At 32.3% G+C, this 17,459-nt stretch overlaps 5 protein-coding genes across 5 annotated transcripts; 2 read left to right on the top strand and 3 right to left on the bottom strand.

Moving 5' to 3' along the window:
• Nucleotides 1–176: 176 nt before the first annotated feature.
• On the bottom strand, nucleotides 177–1,187 carry Tsp_00386 (conserved hypothetical protein). The gene is made up of 2 exons (XM_003376185.1): nucleotides 719–1,187; nucleotides 177–550 (listed from the first exon to the last, which is right to left on the bottom strand). Exons 1-2 carry the CDS (start codon nucleotides 1,185–1,187, stop codon nucleotides 177–179), a joined length of 843 nt encoding a protein of 280 aa, XP_003376233.1.
• Nucleotides 1,188–3,875: 2,688 nt separating this feature from the next.
• On the top strand, nucleotides 3,876–4,442 carry Tsp_00387 (hypothetical protein). The gene is made up of 2 exons (XM_003376184.1): nucleotides 3,876–3,944; nucleotides 4,023–4,442. The coding sequence occupies exons 1-2, from the start codon at nucleotides 3,876–3,878 to the stop codon at nucleotides 4,440–4,442; spliced, it is 489 nt and encodes a 162-aa protein (XP_003376232.1).
• A 3,961-nt stretch (nucleotides 4,443–8,403) lies between these two features.
• On the top strand, nucleotides 8,404–10,851 carry Tsp_00388 (eukaryotic peptide chain release factor subunit 1). Its single transcript, XM_003376183.1, has 9 exons — nucleotides 8,404–8,507; nucleotides 9,049–9,224; nucleotides 9,278–9,556; nucleotides 9,585–9,637; nucleotides 9,728–9,761; nucleotides 9,793–9,983; nucleotides 10,141–10,433; nucleotides 10,510–10,700; nucleotides 10,772–10,851. Exons 1-9 carry the CDS (start codon nucleotides 8,404–8,406, stop codon nucleotides 10,849–10,851), a joined length of 1,401 nt encoding a protein of 466 aa, XP_003376231.1.
• A 462-nt stretch (nucleotides 10,852–11,313) lies between these two features.
• On the bottom strand, nucleotides 11,314–13,402 carry Tsp_00389 (glucose-regulated protein-like protein). The gene is made up of 5 exons (XM_003376182.1): nucleotides 13,378–13,402; nucleotides 13,127–13,322; nucleotides 12,474–12,624; nucleotides 12,008–12,398; nucleotides 11,314–11,918 (listed from the first exon to the last, which is right to left on the bottom strand). The coding sequence occupies exons 1-5, from the start codon at nucleotides 13,400–13,402 to the stop codon at nucleotides 11,314–11,316; spliced, it is 1,368 nt and encodes a 455-aa protein (XP_003376230.1).
• A 2,592-nt stretch (nucleotides 13,403–15,994) lies between these two features.
• Nucleotides 15,995–16,739, bottom strand: Tsp_00390 (conserved hypothetical protein). The gene is made up of 2 exons (XM_003376181.1): nucleotides 16,724–16,739; nucleotides 15,995–16,434 (listed from the first exon to the last, which is right to left on the bottom strand). Exons 1-2 carry the CDS (start codon nucleotides 16,737–16,739, stop codon nucleotides 15,995–15,997), a joined length of 456 nt encoding a protein of 151 aa, XP_003376229.1.
• Nucleotides 16,740–17,459: the final 720 nt, after the last annotated feature.

Genomic DNA, 17,459 nt, shown 5'->3' with positions numbered 1-17,459 from the left:
CAGTTGGAATGAGAATGAGAATACTAGAATTGCATCTGCATCGATTGTCTCCAGGTGACAAATAATGATCAGATAAAGCAGATGCAAGAATGGATTTTTCCGACTTTCAAAAGCCACTACGAAAATGTCTGCAAATTCAAATATTTTAAGGTATAAATTTTGAAAAATGCCATTCGTCAAACAGTGCGAATTGGGGTATTTGATGCTGCCATTCGCTCTTGTCTAACATGCCAACGGCTCAGGGCCAGACCACCGATTAGATTTTTCTTCGATCTGTGCTGATTGGCTGGCTGGCCTCGGTTGCACCTATTTGAACTGAACTGCACCGCCGGTGTGTTGTGGTTCATGCTAGCAGAGGAAGCGGGTCGACGCATGAAGAACGGCGACACTCGATCAGCATTACCCCCAGCATGTATTAAGCCACCGCCGAATCCTGCTCTCCAGTCTTGATTGCCAGCTGCGTGGGCAGACAGTGAAACGTTTCTGTATGAGCTGTGACTCTGAAACAAATTGCACCAAGGTTGACCATCCGAATTGATCCAATGGCCTACTATAGCACACAAGCATGTCAATATGATTGAGACAAAAAACAATATTATTGCCCACATAGGTATTGCTGCTTGGACGGTTGATTCAAGTTCACTTGTTTTAATGATGCTATTGTTATTGTTGTTGTTGCTGCTGCTGTAGTTGTTGTTGTTGCTATTCAAATTAATACCATGTTCAACTGACTTTTCAGTAACAAGCTCATCCAAGCCTTGCAAAACTTTGAGTAGAACAGTCATACCAGTACTGTATGATTTATTGCTTGTGGATTGTCGATTTAAATGACGCTTGATAATTTCTAAAGCGGTTTGTTCAGAAATGATCGCACGAAGACGTTGGCTGAACGTGACCGCTGCCAACGGTTGCAAGCTGGTGCCTTCAACAATGATCAATTCACCTTCATAGCAGAGGATGAATTTTTTTGCCAATAAGACTAAAATATCCGTTGAACAATTAGATTTTTTATCATGAGTCCACCTCTGACGTAGAAAATTCGCCATCCTATTCAAAGTATCCATGGCAATTTTATTCATATCACCGGTATGCGAATGCAAACTGCGATTTTTTTGTTTAGCACTACCTGACCGGTTGCAACGGGACACATCATCCAGAACAAGCTGATTGGTCAGCAAAATGCCCATAGCGTATTTTGAACTGTCGGTGACATTTTGAGCAAAACAATGTGTGAACTTTTTCACTAAGCTGCGATTCAATATTTCTGCCTCAGTGTGACTAAGTTGGTGGTCCAAATCGCAAACAAAGTCTAATTTCAAATAGGCACTGTCACAATAAAATTTTCCTAAAATGAAATTAATTTATTTCCAATAGCATGAATATGCAGACATGGGATAATACTGCGAAGAGATATATTTTTAAGCGAAGCTTAATTCATAAATTAAACAAACGAGGTGATTTAATTGAAATTTCATCATCTTTACAGTGATAATCATTTTCCCTAAAAAATAATCTCTGATTTTGTTCTTTACAATGAGTGAAATGCACAATATCATCTAACCATTGTTCGGCAGATGTATATTGAACCAATCACATCTATTTTTATAAAATTATCATTTCAAAGCAAATCTAACTACATAAATGTCAAAATGGTCTGCTTCTATCTTCTGCGCTTAGCAGGAGAGACTTCGGGGAAATGAACAATGCTGAGGGATGAAATTATTTTCTCAATCAATAGCTTTTGATTTTCTAACGACGCAACTGCGTCAACAATTCTCATGCACAGAATGCACTAACATCTCTAATAAATTAGCCGGAAAAATGATTTAATTCTTCAAACAGTACTTATTAAATATTATTATTTTAGCAGAAAAAAGTTTTTGAAAATTAAATTTTCATAAGAAATTGACTTTCAGATGATATTTTAAGGTTTCAATTGATAAAAACATCAAAAATCCAGTATATTATTATTATTAACTTGGTCATTTGTTTAAAATTTTTTCAAAGTGTTTCAGAATGGTCATTATTTGTGCAATTTAATAATAATAAAATTTGCTCATAAACTGGATGTTCAAAACGTTTAATAATAAAACTTTCCAATGGCAATAAAAAAAACGTGCTTCTCTATACTAATTGCCACAGGCAAATTTACGTGCTATTCCTTTAGAAAGAAAAACTCACCCTTGAAATGTGTATATTTTTTGAATAAACTGCGCTTAATTTTGCTGACATTTCTTATTTTTGTTATAAATGCGCAAAAGCTAATGGATAACACAACTATAAAATTTCATCCTGCGCAAGTTATTGCAAAACGTCACACGTTGTGAATTTTACGAAAATAAATTATGAGCTTCTCTCCAGATGCTTCCACTTTCATTTCACATTATTACCACAGCGGACGTGAACGATTATTTTTTACGGGAGACTTTAATAACCATTGTTTGAGGCGCTTATATTTCATGATGAAATAGAGATTCTTTGAATTAGTACCTTAAAATCAATGAATAGTAATGCAAGAAAGAGGATAATGTATTTAAAAAATATATTTATTTATTTATTTATTTATATATTTATATTTTGATTGCCATTATATTATAGAAAAGAACACTTCTAAGTTTATTCTATATGGAATTCTATGTGAAAAAACAGAAAATTGTATTTTTATATTCTATATAAAAGTGCTTTTGTTGGGAAGTTTCGAAACAGCAATTTCAGAAAAAAAGTAAAACATTTTTTAATTCAAACTAAAATTTAACATCGTGCACATTAAAAATATAATGTCAAGTAGTCAACAGGCGTGCATATGATAATAAAATTGCAGAATATTTTTTAAAAAAGCATCATTTTTAAGGTCCCAAACAATGTAAACAATGTTTTGTTTGAAGATTTTTTAAATAAATTATTAACACATGTTCTTTTAATTATGTAACATTATTTCAGTTTAAGTGAAATTTTGATTAAAATTTAATTTTGATTTATCTTTGCTAATTAATGTTTTAAAGCTTTCACTTAATATGTCATAAAAGAGAATGGTAAGTGTGAAATTTATACAAGCAGCTGTTATATTTAATGTAAATGTGTCTAAGAATTTTGTCATTTCTCTGTTTATTCAAACTGATAAAATCGATATAAAATTGCATGGAAACTAATCATACGACACTTCAAAGCAAAGAAACGACTTTAAATAAATGTGTATAATATTGTTCACGTTGCATGTATCTGTACTCTACATTTCACAATAATGTAATTATCAGATCAACTTTACAGTGTTGAAATATCTAAAAGTACTCATTTCACACGTAAATCATTGTATTTAAGATTATATAATTTGAAAGTTTCCACCTTGTGTAAGCAAAAAATCTATAAGGATGATATTCTACAAAGACAATAATACTTTGAATGCTTAACTGCTTGCCAATCACCAGTAAAGAGATTATGAATGTGATCAATTATTCTAATTAATAAAACTATGCATTGTGTGTTTTGGATAAAATTTAAGCAGATGAAATTATTTTTAAAATTGAAAATATGACTGATTCTGGAAATTGGGCAATAATTTGGAAATTAAACAAGTAAAAAAAATTTTACTTTTATGAGCCCAACGATCTTCGTGCCAAATGCGACGTTGTTTGGTTGAACGTGTGCGGTTCTCTAGACCGTTGACAAAAACCACAAGCAGTAAAGTCGCGTGGATTGCTCGAAGCATGCTTTGTACGAAATCAACAAATCAAGCTATGATCAAATTGAGAATAAATTGGATGGGACAAGCAAGCCTGTGACAGCACCGGGGCACAATTCAACGGCAGTGTTTCTCTCCGCCACACCGCTTGCAAGTGTTGTTGCATGCTGTTTTTTCATATTGCTCAAATGAATGGATGGATGAACGAATGAATGAATCACTTTGCAAAGAGCATAGTGGAAAAGTGAAATTGGATACTTTTAAAGTAGCTTTCGTTGTTTCGGGATGCGATCTGTCTGGGCGTTTTGATGAAGCAATATGACGATTGTTCTTTTAGCCGTAGCGGCTAAAGAAGCCGCAACTGGCCGCACTGACGACGAGCTTTGAAATCTCGAAAGCAACAGCTTCGCTTGCAGCTCACAGGAAAGAAGACATGTGCAAAATTGCATCCAACACCGTCAACAACAACAGCGGACAATTGATTTCGGTTACCACAGAGGTGCACAGAGGTAGAAAAGGGAAAAAGTACATACATACAGACTGTGGAGTGAAAAAAATAATAAAATTCAATCTTCGACAACTACCTGCTTATTACGGACCAACTGTGCAACGTGTAGTGGCGGTCAGGCAGCAAAGTCGCAAACCATCCAGATTACCGATAACATTAATTAACGATATGAGTTCATCGATTCATACATACACTGAGCCTCGACTTTGGTGCAAATCAATCAACAACCTGAACACCGTGAGGAACGTTCATTAATTTCAAAGTAAAATTTCGCGTTCCTTTTCCCTCACCCTCTCCCTTTCCTCTCCCTCTCTCTCTCCCTCTCTCCCCCGTCTCCCATCTTCTATTTTCTTTCTTGGTATATTTCATTTTTTGCTGCATGCAATTTAGCTGAGGCTCTTTTTTATCTTCTCTGCTGTTTATGAACAACTTTGCTGAACCATTTGATAAATCTTGCATTTCCTTTCCATCTGATCTGCTTGTCAATCTGTATCACTTTGACCGGTGGCGTTTGACGCTAAATAAAAAATGATGAAACGCCTTTCATTGCGAGAAAACCAAAAAATTCCAAACAAAAAATAAATAATAAATGAATAAATAAGATCAAATCAATTCAAATTTCTTCACTTCATAAAGATGTTAACATTAATATTTTACAACTGCTGCATTTCTGATTGAATATGAAACGTAATTTTTCAAAAATATTCTTAACATACAAAGAAAGTTGAACAAACAAGCCAAAACAATTTTTTGAAATTTTCAAAATAATATTTTCAACAATAACAAGCAATTAAATGGAGGGAACAAATAAAAATTATCTATTTTGTTACAATTCAAATTTATTGACTTTTGGTCTCATTAGCAAACAATATTGAAGCAGTTTCATCTTTACAAGAAAAACTGAAATCCATGAAATGAAGCATGTAATATTATTTCCGTTTAAAGTGAAATTTTGATTTATCTTTGCTAATTAATATTTTAAAGTTTTCACTTAATATGTCATAAATTGCAGGCTACTGTTGCATGAAATTTATATTATTTTGAATGATTTGCATTGAAATTTTTCTCAAATAACAACTTCTATGCAATTATCGGTTATTTCATCATTGTAAACATGATAACAACAATATAGATAGTTTTTTATGAATAAATTCATTCCTTAATTGAAATTAAGGAAATAAGCAATTAAGTTAGAAGCAATTAATCATGATTTTTCGTAAGCATTCATTTCCATTTTGAAACAAATTTATTATATGTTATAAAAGAAAGGTGAAATGAACATGCGTGAACAAAAAAAATTGATCAAAACCGAAAGAATAAACGTTCATTAATATAAAACAAGCAAGAGGAAATAATTTTTCAATAATAAAGCAATAGTGTCGATAGTAACATTTTTTTAAATTAATTGAAATACAACTTTACCATGTTATATTCATGGCAAAATGAATGTTTAAACATTTGCAATGGCAAATATTGTCTGTTGTATATTGTTAAAGAATGCAAAAATTATTTCAGCACAACTGTAATATTAAACTGATCTTGAGTTGGCAGGTTGAGCAAAAATTTAATAACTCACAAATAAGTGCTTTTGGAAAATTTGAAATTAATCTTTAATTACATGCTGTTAAGAATGAACTGATGTTTGATATGCTTGAAAAGTGCTTCTCTGTTTTGTTTTTCCACATCTACAATCAAAATGTCTCTGAAATGACGTTTGAACAAACAGCTTCAAATCGCAAAGTTGCGTCATGGCATTAGCTAGCTGATAGATCTACTCATATTATCAATAGTTATTCATATTTTTATTTGTGCAATTTTGAAATTCATTTTCAAAATCAATTTTATGCATTGCCATACGAGTATTTTTGCATAATTTGCTAAAATGCTGAATCAGTAATTAATTTCTTTTAAATTAATCCAAACTTTCAAATACTACACGTTTCATTTAATGTAAGCTTTATGCTTGTTGGTGCATATATGCACTTGTTTTGGTGTTATTATTAAAATCAAAAGCTTTATTATTATTGCTGTTGTTATTTATAAACTGAAACGCTGATAATAATGAGTGTCATTTATGGTATAGAAAAAAGATCTTCTTTATGCATATTATTATTATTATTATGACTAATATTTTTTAAGTTAAATGGAAAAATATTTCAAATTTGAAAATTATGCTATTGAAAAACACATGCTAACAAAAATGAAAATCATGTGTAACATATTTTTTGTTTAAAAAATAACTGAAAGCTGAAGATTAATGTTTGACATAAGGTTCAATGCTCTGTTTATTATTTGATAAAGGCAATGTTGATGAAAATAAAAATCTTTCAGGTGATTTACAAATTTTCACATAGATCATTGTTGAATAATTAGCTGATGTTATAAATGAGTTGTAAAAATGAAAAGATTCTTCATTTTTATGTTGCTGCTTTTTTTGATATGCAGCAAATTTTGATTTGTGAAACATTTTGCTTTGAACATTTTATAATCAATTTTTTTCATAACTTACTTGCTCTTTATTTTCAAGTATAAGCAGTGTTTGCAAAAAAGTTTTTCCAACTTTCCTCTTTTATAAAACGAATTATCTATTAAAGTGATGAAATTTGTAAATGAATAATATAATTTTTGATTTTTTTAATATTCTACTTTTTTACATAGTAAAATGGAAAAGTGAAATTTTCTTGCACAGTTGCGAAGGGAGTGAACAATGTCGGCGGAAAAATGAACTATTCATTATTAGAGACGTAATTTCAAATTTCCCCTTTTTTGTTTCACATCAAAATTCTGTTCTGAAATTACATCAAGCAAATTACAAGCAAAATGAAAATATAAAGAAAAAGAAATACTGTAATTATTCAATAACTGTCCTTTGTAATTTGCATTTTGTCGACGATTTTCCATTTTCTTTGCTAAGCAATTGAGAAACTTCTGACAAATTTGACGAGCAGTTTTTGCCAATGCATCTCTGCTTACGTGTAAAAGCAGCAGCAACAGGTGCGCAAAATCAGACGATTTTGGATTGATATATTGCCGACACCTGATCAACATGACAACAGCACGTCACTTCAGCTTGAAATATTCCACGCGCACTTTTAATATATTTAAAATTTTTTTAAAAACTAAAAATAATCAAAAATTCACATGCATTCATTCAAATATGAAATCTTTTCTGATTTGTTTTATTTCATAAAACATCTATGACTATAAATTATGCTTTTTGGCCGATCATTTTAACAGTTCTGTGAAAAAGAGAAAAAGCATCTCTGCAAAATTTTTTCCAATTTATTACTACTCACCCAATTATGATCTCTTCTTGTCTTTCATTTTCCTTTTTCCTGGAATAAATTTGAAACTATAAATTATCTTCCTTTTTTGCTGCCGTCATTTTCAACGCTGCCTCTTAGCAACATATAGAAATATTCTGAAATGTTTCATTAAAAATAAAAATAATAAAAGATTAAAATAGTTTCAAAAGCTAACTAAACTGCGTGGTAAATAATAAAATACAATTGCTACGTTTGTTTTACTTAATTTACATTGTGTATTTCGTTTCCGTGTTTATGTGAACTATGTTTTCACGCATAACAAGATTGATGTAAAAGGTGCAATTAAAGATCGAATCTATAAAAAATACTGTAATTGTTTATTGTGCTTTAACCAGTATTAAAATATTATTTTACAAAAGTATCACTTCACATGGAACAGATATGTTTAGTTTGGATATGGAAAGCGAAAAAAAAATTATTTATTTTTGTCATTTTAATAAAATACTAAATAACTGAATTCAATAAAATGTATTTTGTTTATGTGACAATATGTAAACAGCTTTACAATACGTATATTTTATATTATTTTTATTCACCTTTAATTTTTACTTTTTGCTACTACTGCAATATTTAATGAATGTCAGTTTATCATAATATCAAATAAATTTTCATTTTTATACAAATGACTTCGGCACATATAACAACTGTAACTGTAATAACTTCAATGCATTTGTGTGGGCGCAATGTATGACAAATCAAAATATACAGTAAATAAGTTACATGATTTTCTTAAATGTACTGTATTTTGCGTTTTGATAGTTGTCGCGTTGTTGTCGCTCTTTAGTTTTGTCAGTTTTGTGGTTGTCAGTTTTCAGTTTCTTTAATTTTACTTTATCAATTCAACTTGTGATTTTTGTTTTTCTTATTGAAGTATTTTAGGACTTTGTAATATGGCTTCGTCTGGTGGTAATGGACTGGATGATAGCTCAGCGGATAGAAATGTTGAAATTTGGAAGGTTAAAAGGCTAATCAAAAGTCTAGAAGCTGCTCGAGGGTAATAAATTTTTTTATTAACAGTAATACAAATGCTATCTGTTATTTATTTATTTATTTATTTTTCCATGTTTTGAAGGTAAATGCCTTTTTTATATTTTTTAGCTGTCCAGTAACTAAATATTATCTGAATATATTAAGTGTTTACTGTAAATTATTCTTTGATTTATTATTTTACTGATAGCTGTATTGTTTTTTATTTGAAGGTAATTTTCTTGTTAAATTATTATTGTATATTCATTTTGTACTTATTCAGTTTGTTGATAAATTTTATTTTATATCATGAAGCTTTTGTAGTTTCACTGAAGTGTGTACACTTATTTATTTGTTTTTCATTTTTAGTTCTTTTTTAAAATATTATATGAATAGTTACTCTTATTTTTTTGTTAAATTGTACACAAAACGTTTCATAGAAATTATTGATTGTGTAATGGCAAACGGTTTATAGCATCAGTGCAACTATACTTCCGCAAGATAAAATGATGAATCATAAAACTGTAATGGATGTTTATCTAAATTTTGCAGTGTTTTTATTATTTTAGTAATGGTACGTCAATGATTTCTCTAATTATTCCCCCAAAAGATCAAATTCTACGGGCTAGTAAAATGTTAGCCGATGAATATGGTACTGCGAGCAATATAAAATCTCGCGTTAATCGACTGTCTGTCCTTGGCGCTCTTACTTCCGTCCAAGCTAGGTTAAAACTGTATAACAAAGGTAACGCATTCAATGTAAATGATTTGATGTTGATTTTTCCGTTTTCGTAACAGTGCCTCCAAACGGATTAGTCATATACTGTGGAACGATTGTCACCGATGAAGGAAAAGAGAAAAAAGTGAATATTGATTTTGAACCATTCAAACCAATCAATACCTCACTGTATCAGTGTGACAATAAATTTCACACGGAAGCTCTGCAAGCGTTGTTAGCAGATGACAACAAATTTGGATTCATCGTCATGGATGGTAATGGTGCCTTATTTGGTACATTGCAGGGAAGTTCAAGGGAAGTTTTGCTGAAATTTACTGTCGACTTGCCAAAAAAGCATGGTAAGTTAAAATTTCAAACATTTTTCAGTTTGTTCTCAATTCATATTGACCCGAATGACGTTGTTTTTAACACGGAATACTGTATTTTAGTGAAGCATTCAACATGGCTGATAAATGAATGATTTTACTTTATTTTTTTTAAATTAAAATTATTATTTCTTTTACTAACAGATTATTGTGATTGTAGTAGAATGCGTTGTTGAAAGTTCTATTTTGAATAGGTAACTTTTTTTAAGGCCGTGGTGGTCAGTCTGCTTTGAGGTTCGCTCGGTTACGTTTGGAAAAAAGGCATAACTACGTTCGTAAAGTTGCCGAAACTGCTGTACAGATGTTCATAACAAATGATAAGGTTAACATCAGTGGCCTAGTGTTGGCCGGAAGTGCTGATTTCAAATCCGAACTCGGCCAGTCAGATATGCTTGATCAGGTTAGACATTGTGCTGTTCATTGGTGAAATTTTTCTCAGAACACCTCGTTAATTGAATTATCGATGAAAAAATTATACTTTTTCTCAATTTGCTTACTATTGATGATGTTTTGTATAATTTCAGCTTTGTAATGTTTTGCAATACTGTTAATTTCAGCGTTTGCAAGCGAAAATATTAAAAATTGTCGATGTATCCTATGGTGGGGAAAATGGATTCAACCAAGCAATTGAACTGAGCGCCGATGCTTTGCATTACGTGAAATTTATTCAAGAGAAGAAGCTTATTTCGAAATATTTTGATGAAATTTCCCAAGACACTGGCAAATACGTCTACGGTATAGATGATACGTTAAGAGGGCTTGAAATGGGAGCCGTTGAAACGTTGATATGTTGGGAAAATTTAGATATTATCCGTTATACACTACGCAACACCCAAACTGCTGGTAACGCGTTGTTGTGCTGTTGTAGGCAGTATTTTTGATTTGTTGTTGTATATTTTGTTAGAGGAAAAAGTAATATTTTGCAGTGCATCAGCGGAAACGGAAAAGCAACATTTTACGGATAAAGAGACCGGCGCAGAGTTGGAGCTTGTAGATTCAGTGTCGATGCTGGAATGGTTAGCCAACAATTATAAATCATTCGGAGCTGCTCTTGAAATTGTGACCGATAAATCTCAAGAAGGTGCCCAGTTTGTGAAAGGGTTTGGTGGTATTGGAGGTATGAGGATATTTTTAATTTTAGTGTTTTTTTGTGTTCAATGAGATTTTATTTTATTCCATTCTGTTCAGGTATTTTGCGGTATCGAGTTGATTTTGCAATGCACGACATCGAAGACGGAATTGCAGATTTCGATCTGGATGATTATTGAAAACAGTATATATTTTGTTCATCAAGCTGCCGGTTTTTGCGTCACTATCGACAGTTTTTACAAGCGCGTTATTTTTCATAATTTCTTTTTTTTTATTTTAAATTATTTTTATTAATAATTTATGCTTTTGCGCTCATCCAGTGGTATCGCTTCGTCTATATATATATATATATATAGAACATTCCTGGCTCTTGCTGTTGTCTCCCGTTCTTTTTTCTTTTCCCTTTTAAAATTTTAATTAATTAATTAATTGTTTGTTTGTTTTTTTTGGCGATCCCATACCCACCCACTCCGACGAGCTAATCATGCACTTGTTCCATTTGTTTATTGTTAAAATAACGATTGGCTGACGGAGCGTGCAGAAGAAGTAATAATGATGCATGCAGGCAGCGCTTTCTGACCACTGAAGGACAGACAGAGAACCAACAAATTAAAATTAAAACAAGAGAATCAATTGTTGTTTTATTGTTTCAAGTCGAATTCATCGTCGTAAATGTGAATTTTTTTCGACTTGAACGGTATCTCGGTGGCGGACACTTGGACCGGCCACGCCTGTGCCATCACACCAGCTTGCACCCCAACGCCAATCGCCACTGCCAGTTCTGGGTCGATTTCACAGTTGAGACTTTTGTTGAAATAACTGGAAACAATTTGACGGATTTTTGGTATTCTCGTCGAGCCTCCGACCATCACCACCTCGTCAACGTCATCAGCTTTCATATTAGCATCGGCCAGAGCCGCTTCGATCGGTTTCAGCACCTTCAAGAACAGTTGCTGGTTGAGCTTTTCGAAAAGATCTCTGGTCAGCCGGTAACTGAACGTGACGGGCTGCTGCTGCTGCCTGTTGGGGTGATGGTTTTCTTTGCCTACAGCAAGTGATTTAAGCTGAATCTCAATAAGCGTTTCGGTTGCATTTGTGAGTTGTAATTTCGCCTGTTCAACGGCCAATCTCAAACTGTGCAAATCGTCTTCGTCGGTTAACAGCAAACCATGCTGCTCTTCGACTACTTGCATCAGATGCTGCAGTAGTCTGTGATTGAAATCCTGACCGCCGAGATGATTGTGACCTGAACCAGAAGTAAAAGAGAAAAAAAATTTTAAATTAAATAACCCAATTGAGTATGCATATATATATATATATATATATGTATATAACCGGCGATCGCTCGAGTGATGAACATGCCACCGAGAACAATGAGAACGGACACGTCCAAAGTTCCACCGCCCAAATCAAAAATAACAACATGTCTGGTGTTTTCTTTCTTGTGCAAACCGTAAGCAAGGGCGGCGGCTGTTGGCTCGCTGATCAGCCTCAGCACTTCAATACCTGCCAGTCGAGCTGCTTCGATTGTCGCGTTCCGTTGTAATTCATCAAATTCCGCTGGGACCGACATCACTGCTCTTTGTACACGATTCACTTTCAGATAATTTTCGGCCATTTTTTTCAAATAACTTAAAACAAACGAACTTATCTCTTCCGCTTTGTACAGTTCAGCGACTGCACCATGGCCGGCTTCAAATACAGCTACAGTACCATTAAGGCGCATCTGACAATAATCGCTGTTATTATTATTTATTTTTTTAATAAAACATTGAAAAAAAATGAAAAAAAAATTATTCACTACATTAAACGGATATCGTTGCTTCTCCACATTGAATTTGGCTTCAGTGAATTGCTGACCAATGAAGCGCTTCGCATCGTAGAAAACTCTGCTTGAATCATAATTGGATAATTCGAGCGCATTGTAGCCAACAAAGTAGGTATTTTTTGACCTGAACAAAAACAAACTTTTTTGTAACTGTACAAATAAGTGCAATTTTTACAAATAATTCACTTAAATATATAACAAATGATTAATTAATTCTTGATTGTATTAATTACTGTACCAAAATGTGCCAGAGTAACCTTGCTCGTCGCTTCTTCATCATTTTGTAACTATTTCAACAAACTGTTTTTGACGTCATTTGATACAGAGGAAAGTATTAAATGTAAATCTTAATCATAAACAATTTTAATATAAACAGAACTGCTATTCAAGAAAATATATTTTCTTGATATGATACGTCATATTACTTATTAAACATTATTTACTGGAGCAAAGTAATACATGTGATGCAGTAAATGATCTTTCAGTGTATACAATCTTATCTGCCCATTATTTACCATAAACGTTTTCTGTATATGCATTCTGCTAATTAATAACTAGATTTAAATAATGTGCAGAGGTTGATAAAACTCAAATGCACAGTAAGCATTGGAGCAAAATACACTTACGGTATGGCCACAACACTTGGAATTGTCTTTCTTCCTTTTTCATCTGGTATAACTTCTACAGTTCCTTTACCCGAGTAAAATACAGAAACGCAAGAAAAAGTTGTGCCAAGATCGATTCCAACAATTGCTGGCTTTGGTGGGGGAAGATATTTTTGTGCTATATAGCCAGCTATTAAAACAACAATAACTGATGAGCCTGCAACAATACACTTTTGAAAATGTATATTATTTTCGTCAGCTGATTTTCTTACCGACTATTTTCATAGCATTGGTCATTTTTGCTAATATAAAATTGGAAATTAATTGAAATTAATTAATATTTAATACACAAATCTGACCTGTAATTGGAAGTGATAACTACTGTATGTAAAAACTCGTTAATGATTATCGTCGATTTGCCTCAAATGACGTAATTATAGCATCATCATAATTTTCATACTAGCTGTCAAAAATTTATTTTTTAATATACTGTATTATATACTAATTAATTCTTGATCATCTCTATGTAATCAAATGAAAGTCGATGTGTTAAATGAATAAAGATAAACAGTTTAAAATTAACAGTAAAATTTTGTAATGTTCAAGTATTTTTATTTTATTTCCTGGACTGTTGTGAAAAATTAGAATTGGTATCAAGTGAATCACGATATGGAAATAAACATGCACGATGTAAGAGATAAATAAACAACAGCTGAGTAATTAAACAAATACAATGTAAGCATTATTTGTAAAACAATCTCATTGGAATATATACGTGTTCAATGATCAATGCGGAAAGTGTTTGCTGGTGAACGAGTGAAACTGGTGATTGTATGATGTTTGAAAAGGGTTTAAGAATACGTAAGAATAATAATAATAATAATATAAATGTTTGAAATTGTAAATTAATAATGAATTGAATTATTATTTGATGAAATAACGTTAACGTCAATTAGATCAGAGGATGTTTTCACTGTCAGTAATTGACAATAAAAGTATGAGTTTTTTTTCCTTAATTATTAAATTTTGTATAAAACTGACAAAAATTTTTCTGTAAAAAATACAATATTTTCTTATAAATGTGGTGAACAAAGAAATTCGTCATTTTCAACTGCTTTCATGTTATGTTAATTTTTGAATAGAAATGTTTTTCGTTTATTTTGCTCAGAATAAAGTTGACAAAATCAAGACGGAACTTTCGAATAGTTTAAATGAATGATAAGATTGATAGTTTTTTTTTCTGTTTCAACTTTCACATGCGGCAGAGTCCCAAATAGATAGAAGATGGTGGGTGATTGATTGCAATTATTCAGCGTCACACTTTGATAAGTTTCACAAATTCCTTTTCCAAACAAGAATTGTTCATCGTTTCCAATTGTTTATTTGATGGTCGTTGTGTCGAGGTCGTTGTGGTTAACGGTCGAAAAAGTAAGAAAAAAGAAAGATAAAAAGCAATGAAAAAAAACAGGAAATATTATTCATTTCATTACTTATTATAAAAGATGTATGTGCAGCAAATGTGATAAAGAATATTTGCTCATTTTTCAATAAATTGTTGGACAAAATTCAACGTTCCATCAGGAAGGTTTGGTTGTTTATTTTGTTACTTCGAAATTGATATTCATCGACTTTGATATTTCGATCAAAAAACGATTTGCACCAGATTGAAAACAACGGTACAATTCGTAATAATTGTTGAAGTTGACAAATAATGACGTGCAGGTATGAAAAAGTTTTGAAATGTTGAATAGAAAATAGAAGATTAATTCTTTAAATAGTTTTCTGACATGTGATTTTAAAAAAAATCTTTTTTTAAAATTATTAATGCGAATATTTTTAAAAAAATAAAAATAAATTATGAATAATGTGAAAGAATGAAAAGATGAAAAAGTTACAATAAGATTAAGAATAATTAGGTAAAAAAATGAATAAAATACAACAACAAATATTTGTTGTTTAATTGGTGGAAAAAAAATAATCAATTCGTGAGCGTTTGGAAGAGTAAAGGAGCGCAGTGTTGGTTAGTTGGTTGGTTGGTTGGTTGGTTGGTCGGGAGATGATCGAACAACAGACGATGACAAGTTGTCAAAGAAATTTCTCTCCCCACCTCCCTTCCCTTTTTTGAAAAAGCTTTTATCGAGCTCGTTGATTGGTTAAAATGTTTGTTTTTTTTGAATGAAAATTTGCTTTTAATTTAAGATGATAAATTTACATATAGTTTGATTTAAATCAAATATGATGAAGTGAATGAATGTAGTTATGCATTGGCGGTTATGTTGTTTGTGTGTGGGTGGATGTGTGCATGAAGAAGAAGAAGAAGAAGAATAAGCTTTTTCATTATTCGATTGGTATAGTAAGCAAATGTTGTGTGTGCTTGATGGCCAAGCCCGTTTGAAATGATCATGACGGCAGCTTCTTGAACGCTGCAACAGCCGAATCCAGTTTCCATTGCAGATTCAGGTTCAGGTCAACGCCAGTTGAGAGCATCGCTATTAACAACGTTGGAATCTTTCGGTCGTTTCCCAGTTTTGTCTTCTTGTTCTGCTTCAACCGACCAGCATCGTGCATCTTCTGATTCAGAATGTTCTTTTCTTTTTACTTTCCAACAACAACAATGCTAATTCATTGACAGATACCAACGTTAAAACTTATATTTGTTTATTAATAATAATAATAATAATTTCTGTTGCTGAGAATCCAAGCGTCGATTATTATTATTATTATTATGATATCTCGTTTGTTTGTTTATTTGTTTGTTTGCTTATTGCTTGTTAATTTTAAGTTTCGACTCGACTGGCTTGTTGAAGCGAGCAGGCAACAAGAGAGAAGAAGATAGCAGAAAGAAATAAGGCTTCTCGTCGAGAGGTCATTCAGCCAATGTCGGTTGACCTAGCCGTCGGTTGTTATTCTTGTTGTTCTCGTTGAGCGGTCAGCGTGGTTGGATCGTTTCCGCACTGCTTTTCGTTCACCACTGGTCAGCGTCCAAGTTAGCAGCCAGCTCTTCAACATCCATTCAAAAATATGCCCGACTTGGCACCGAACGCGATCAGCTTCGACGAGATGTTGAGAAAATTGCCTCAGATGTTCCAAATGGCCAACGACATGCACAATTTGACCGAATACATCAGCCAGATGAGAATATTGTTCATGCTGATGACCGTGCTCGGTATGGTTGGTTCCGTTGTTTACTTGTTGATCAGGATGAAGAAGAAGCAAAAAGCCGCCACCATGCGTTACCACCGGTGCGACGGTGACGCCGACACCATCGCCAGGAACAATACACGCCCCAACGACGCCTGGAACCCCCACCACCCCAGACGACAAGGTGCCTTCAGTCCAACATCCAAGGTGATTACGATTCCTTCACTACCTGAAAATTCCGTATAAACAGCAAACAAATTTATTTGATTATCATCATCATCATTGTTTATTCATTGTTGGTTGAAATTGATAATCGAAAGAAAGAAAATACATACACACACACACATATCACTTATTATATTATAATTTTTTCTGCCTGTTTGTTTGTTTGTTTGTTTGTTAACTTTTTAGTCGGGATTTAAATTTTTGCCTTCTCTTCCAATGATATCTGTTTTTCCTGACCGGTGACAAATTAACCAATCCATTCATCCATTCATTTATTACAGTCGACCTTGGCCAGTTTTGCTTTATCACTTTCGCGACAATGTCTCTCTCTCTCTCTCTTTTTTCTTGTCGCTTCAGTTTTCACATTGACTTTGTTAATTTTAAATTTTTTTACTGTTTATTGTTTTCTTTTATTTATTTGTACTTGTTTGGAAATTAATATTGAAATTTTTGAAGATATTTTATTTCATCATTTATCTTCTTATTATTTTTTTCATCTCTTTCAGCTTGTCATCACCGACAGCTGTTGAAAAAAGCTGTTGCTGCTCTTAAGCATATAGCTTTTGATTCAATCTCTCTTTTGTTCTACTTTTTTTCATTTATTCAAAAATACACGTATGTATATATATATACATATAAAGGTGTTGGATTTCTTATAAAATTATTTTCCCTTTAATAATTTTATAATTAATGTTCAAGTTCAAAACAAAAAAGTGAAAGCAAATTATTCCACTTCTGCTTGTCAAACATTAGGCAAACAACTTGTCCAAAAAAGTTTTACTAACGTGTGTCATTTGCAGCTGGCCAAGTGGTTTCGATCTTTTTCACTTTACACAATCGGAAAATTTACTGTATTTCACTTTTGAAATTATAAATTTAAATTTTTCTCCAATATTACAAATCAAGTGAGATTACTGGGCCCCAGATATTTACTCTCTTTTCAAATTCAATTCCACTGCTGACATCAATGGTACGAATTATTTTTCCA

The sequence above is a fragment of the Trichinella spiralis genome (assembly GCF_000181795.1).
Source record: "Trichinella spiralis strain ISS 195 chromosome Unknown Scfld4, whole genome shotgun sequence".
NCBI classification, from domain to species: Eukaryota; Metazoa; Nematoda; class Enoplea; order Trichinellida; family Trichinellidae; genus Trichinella; species Trichinella spiralis.
This window is presented reverse-complemented; position numbering and strand designations above follow the sequence as displayed.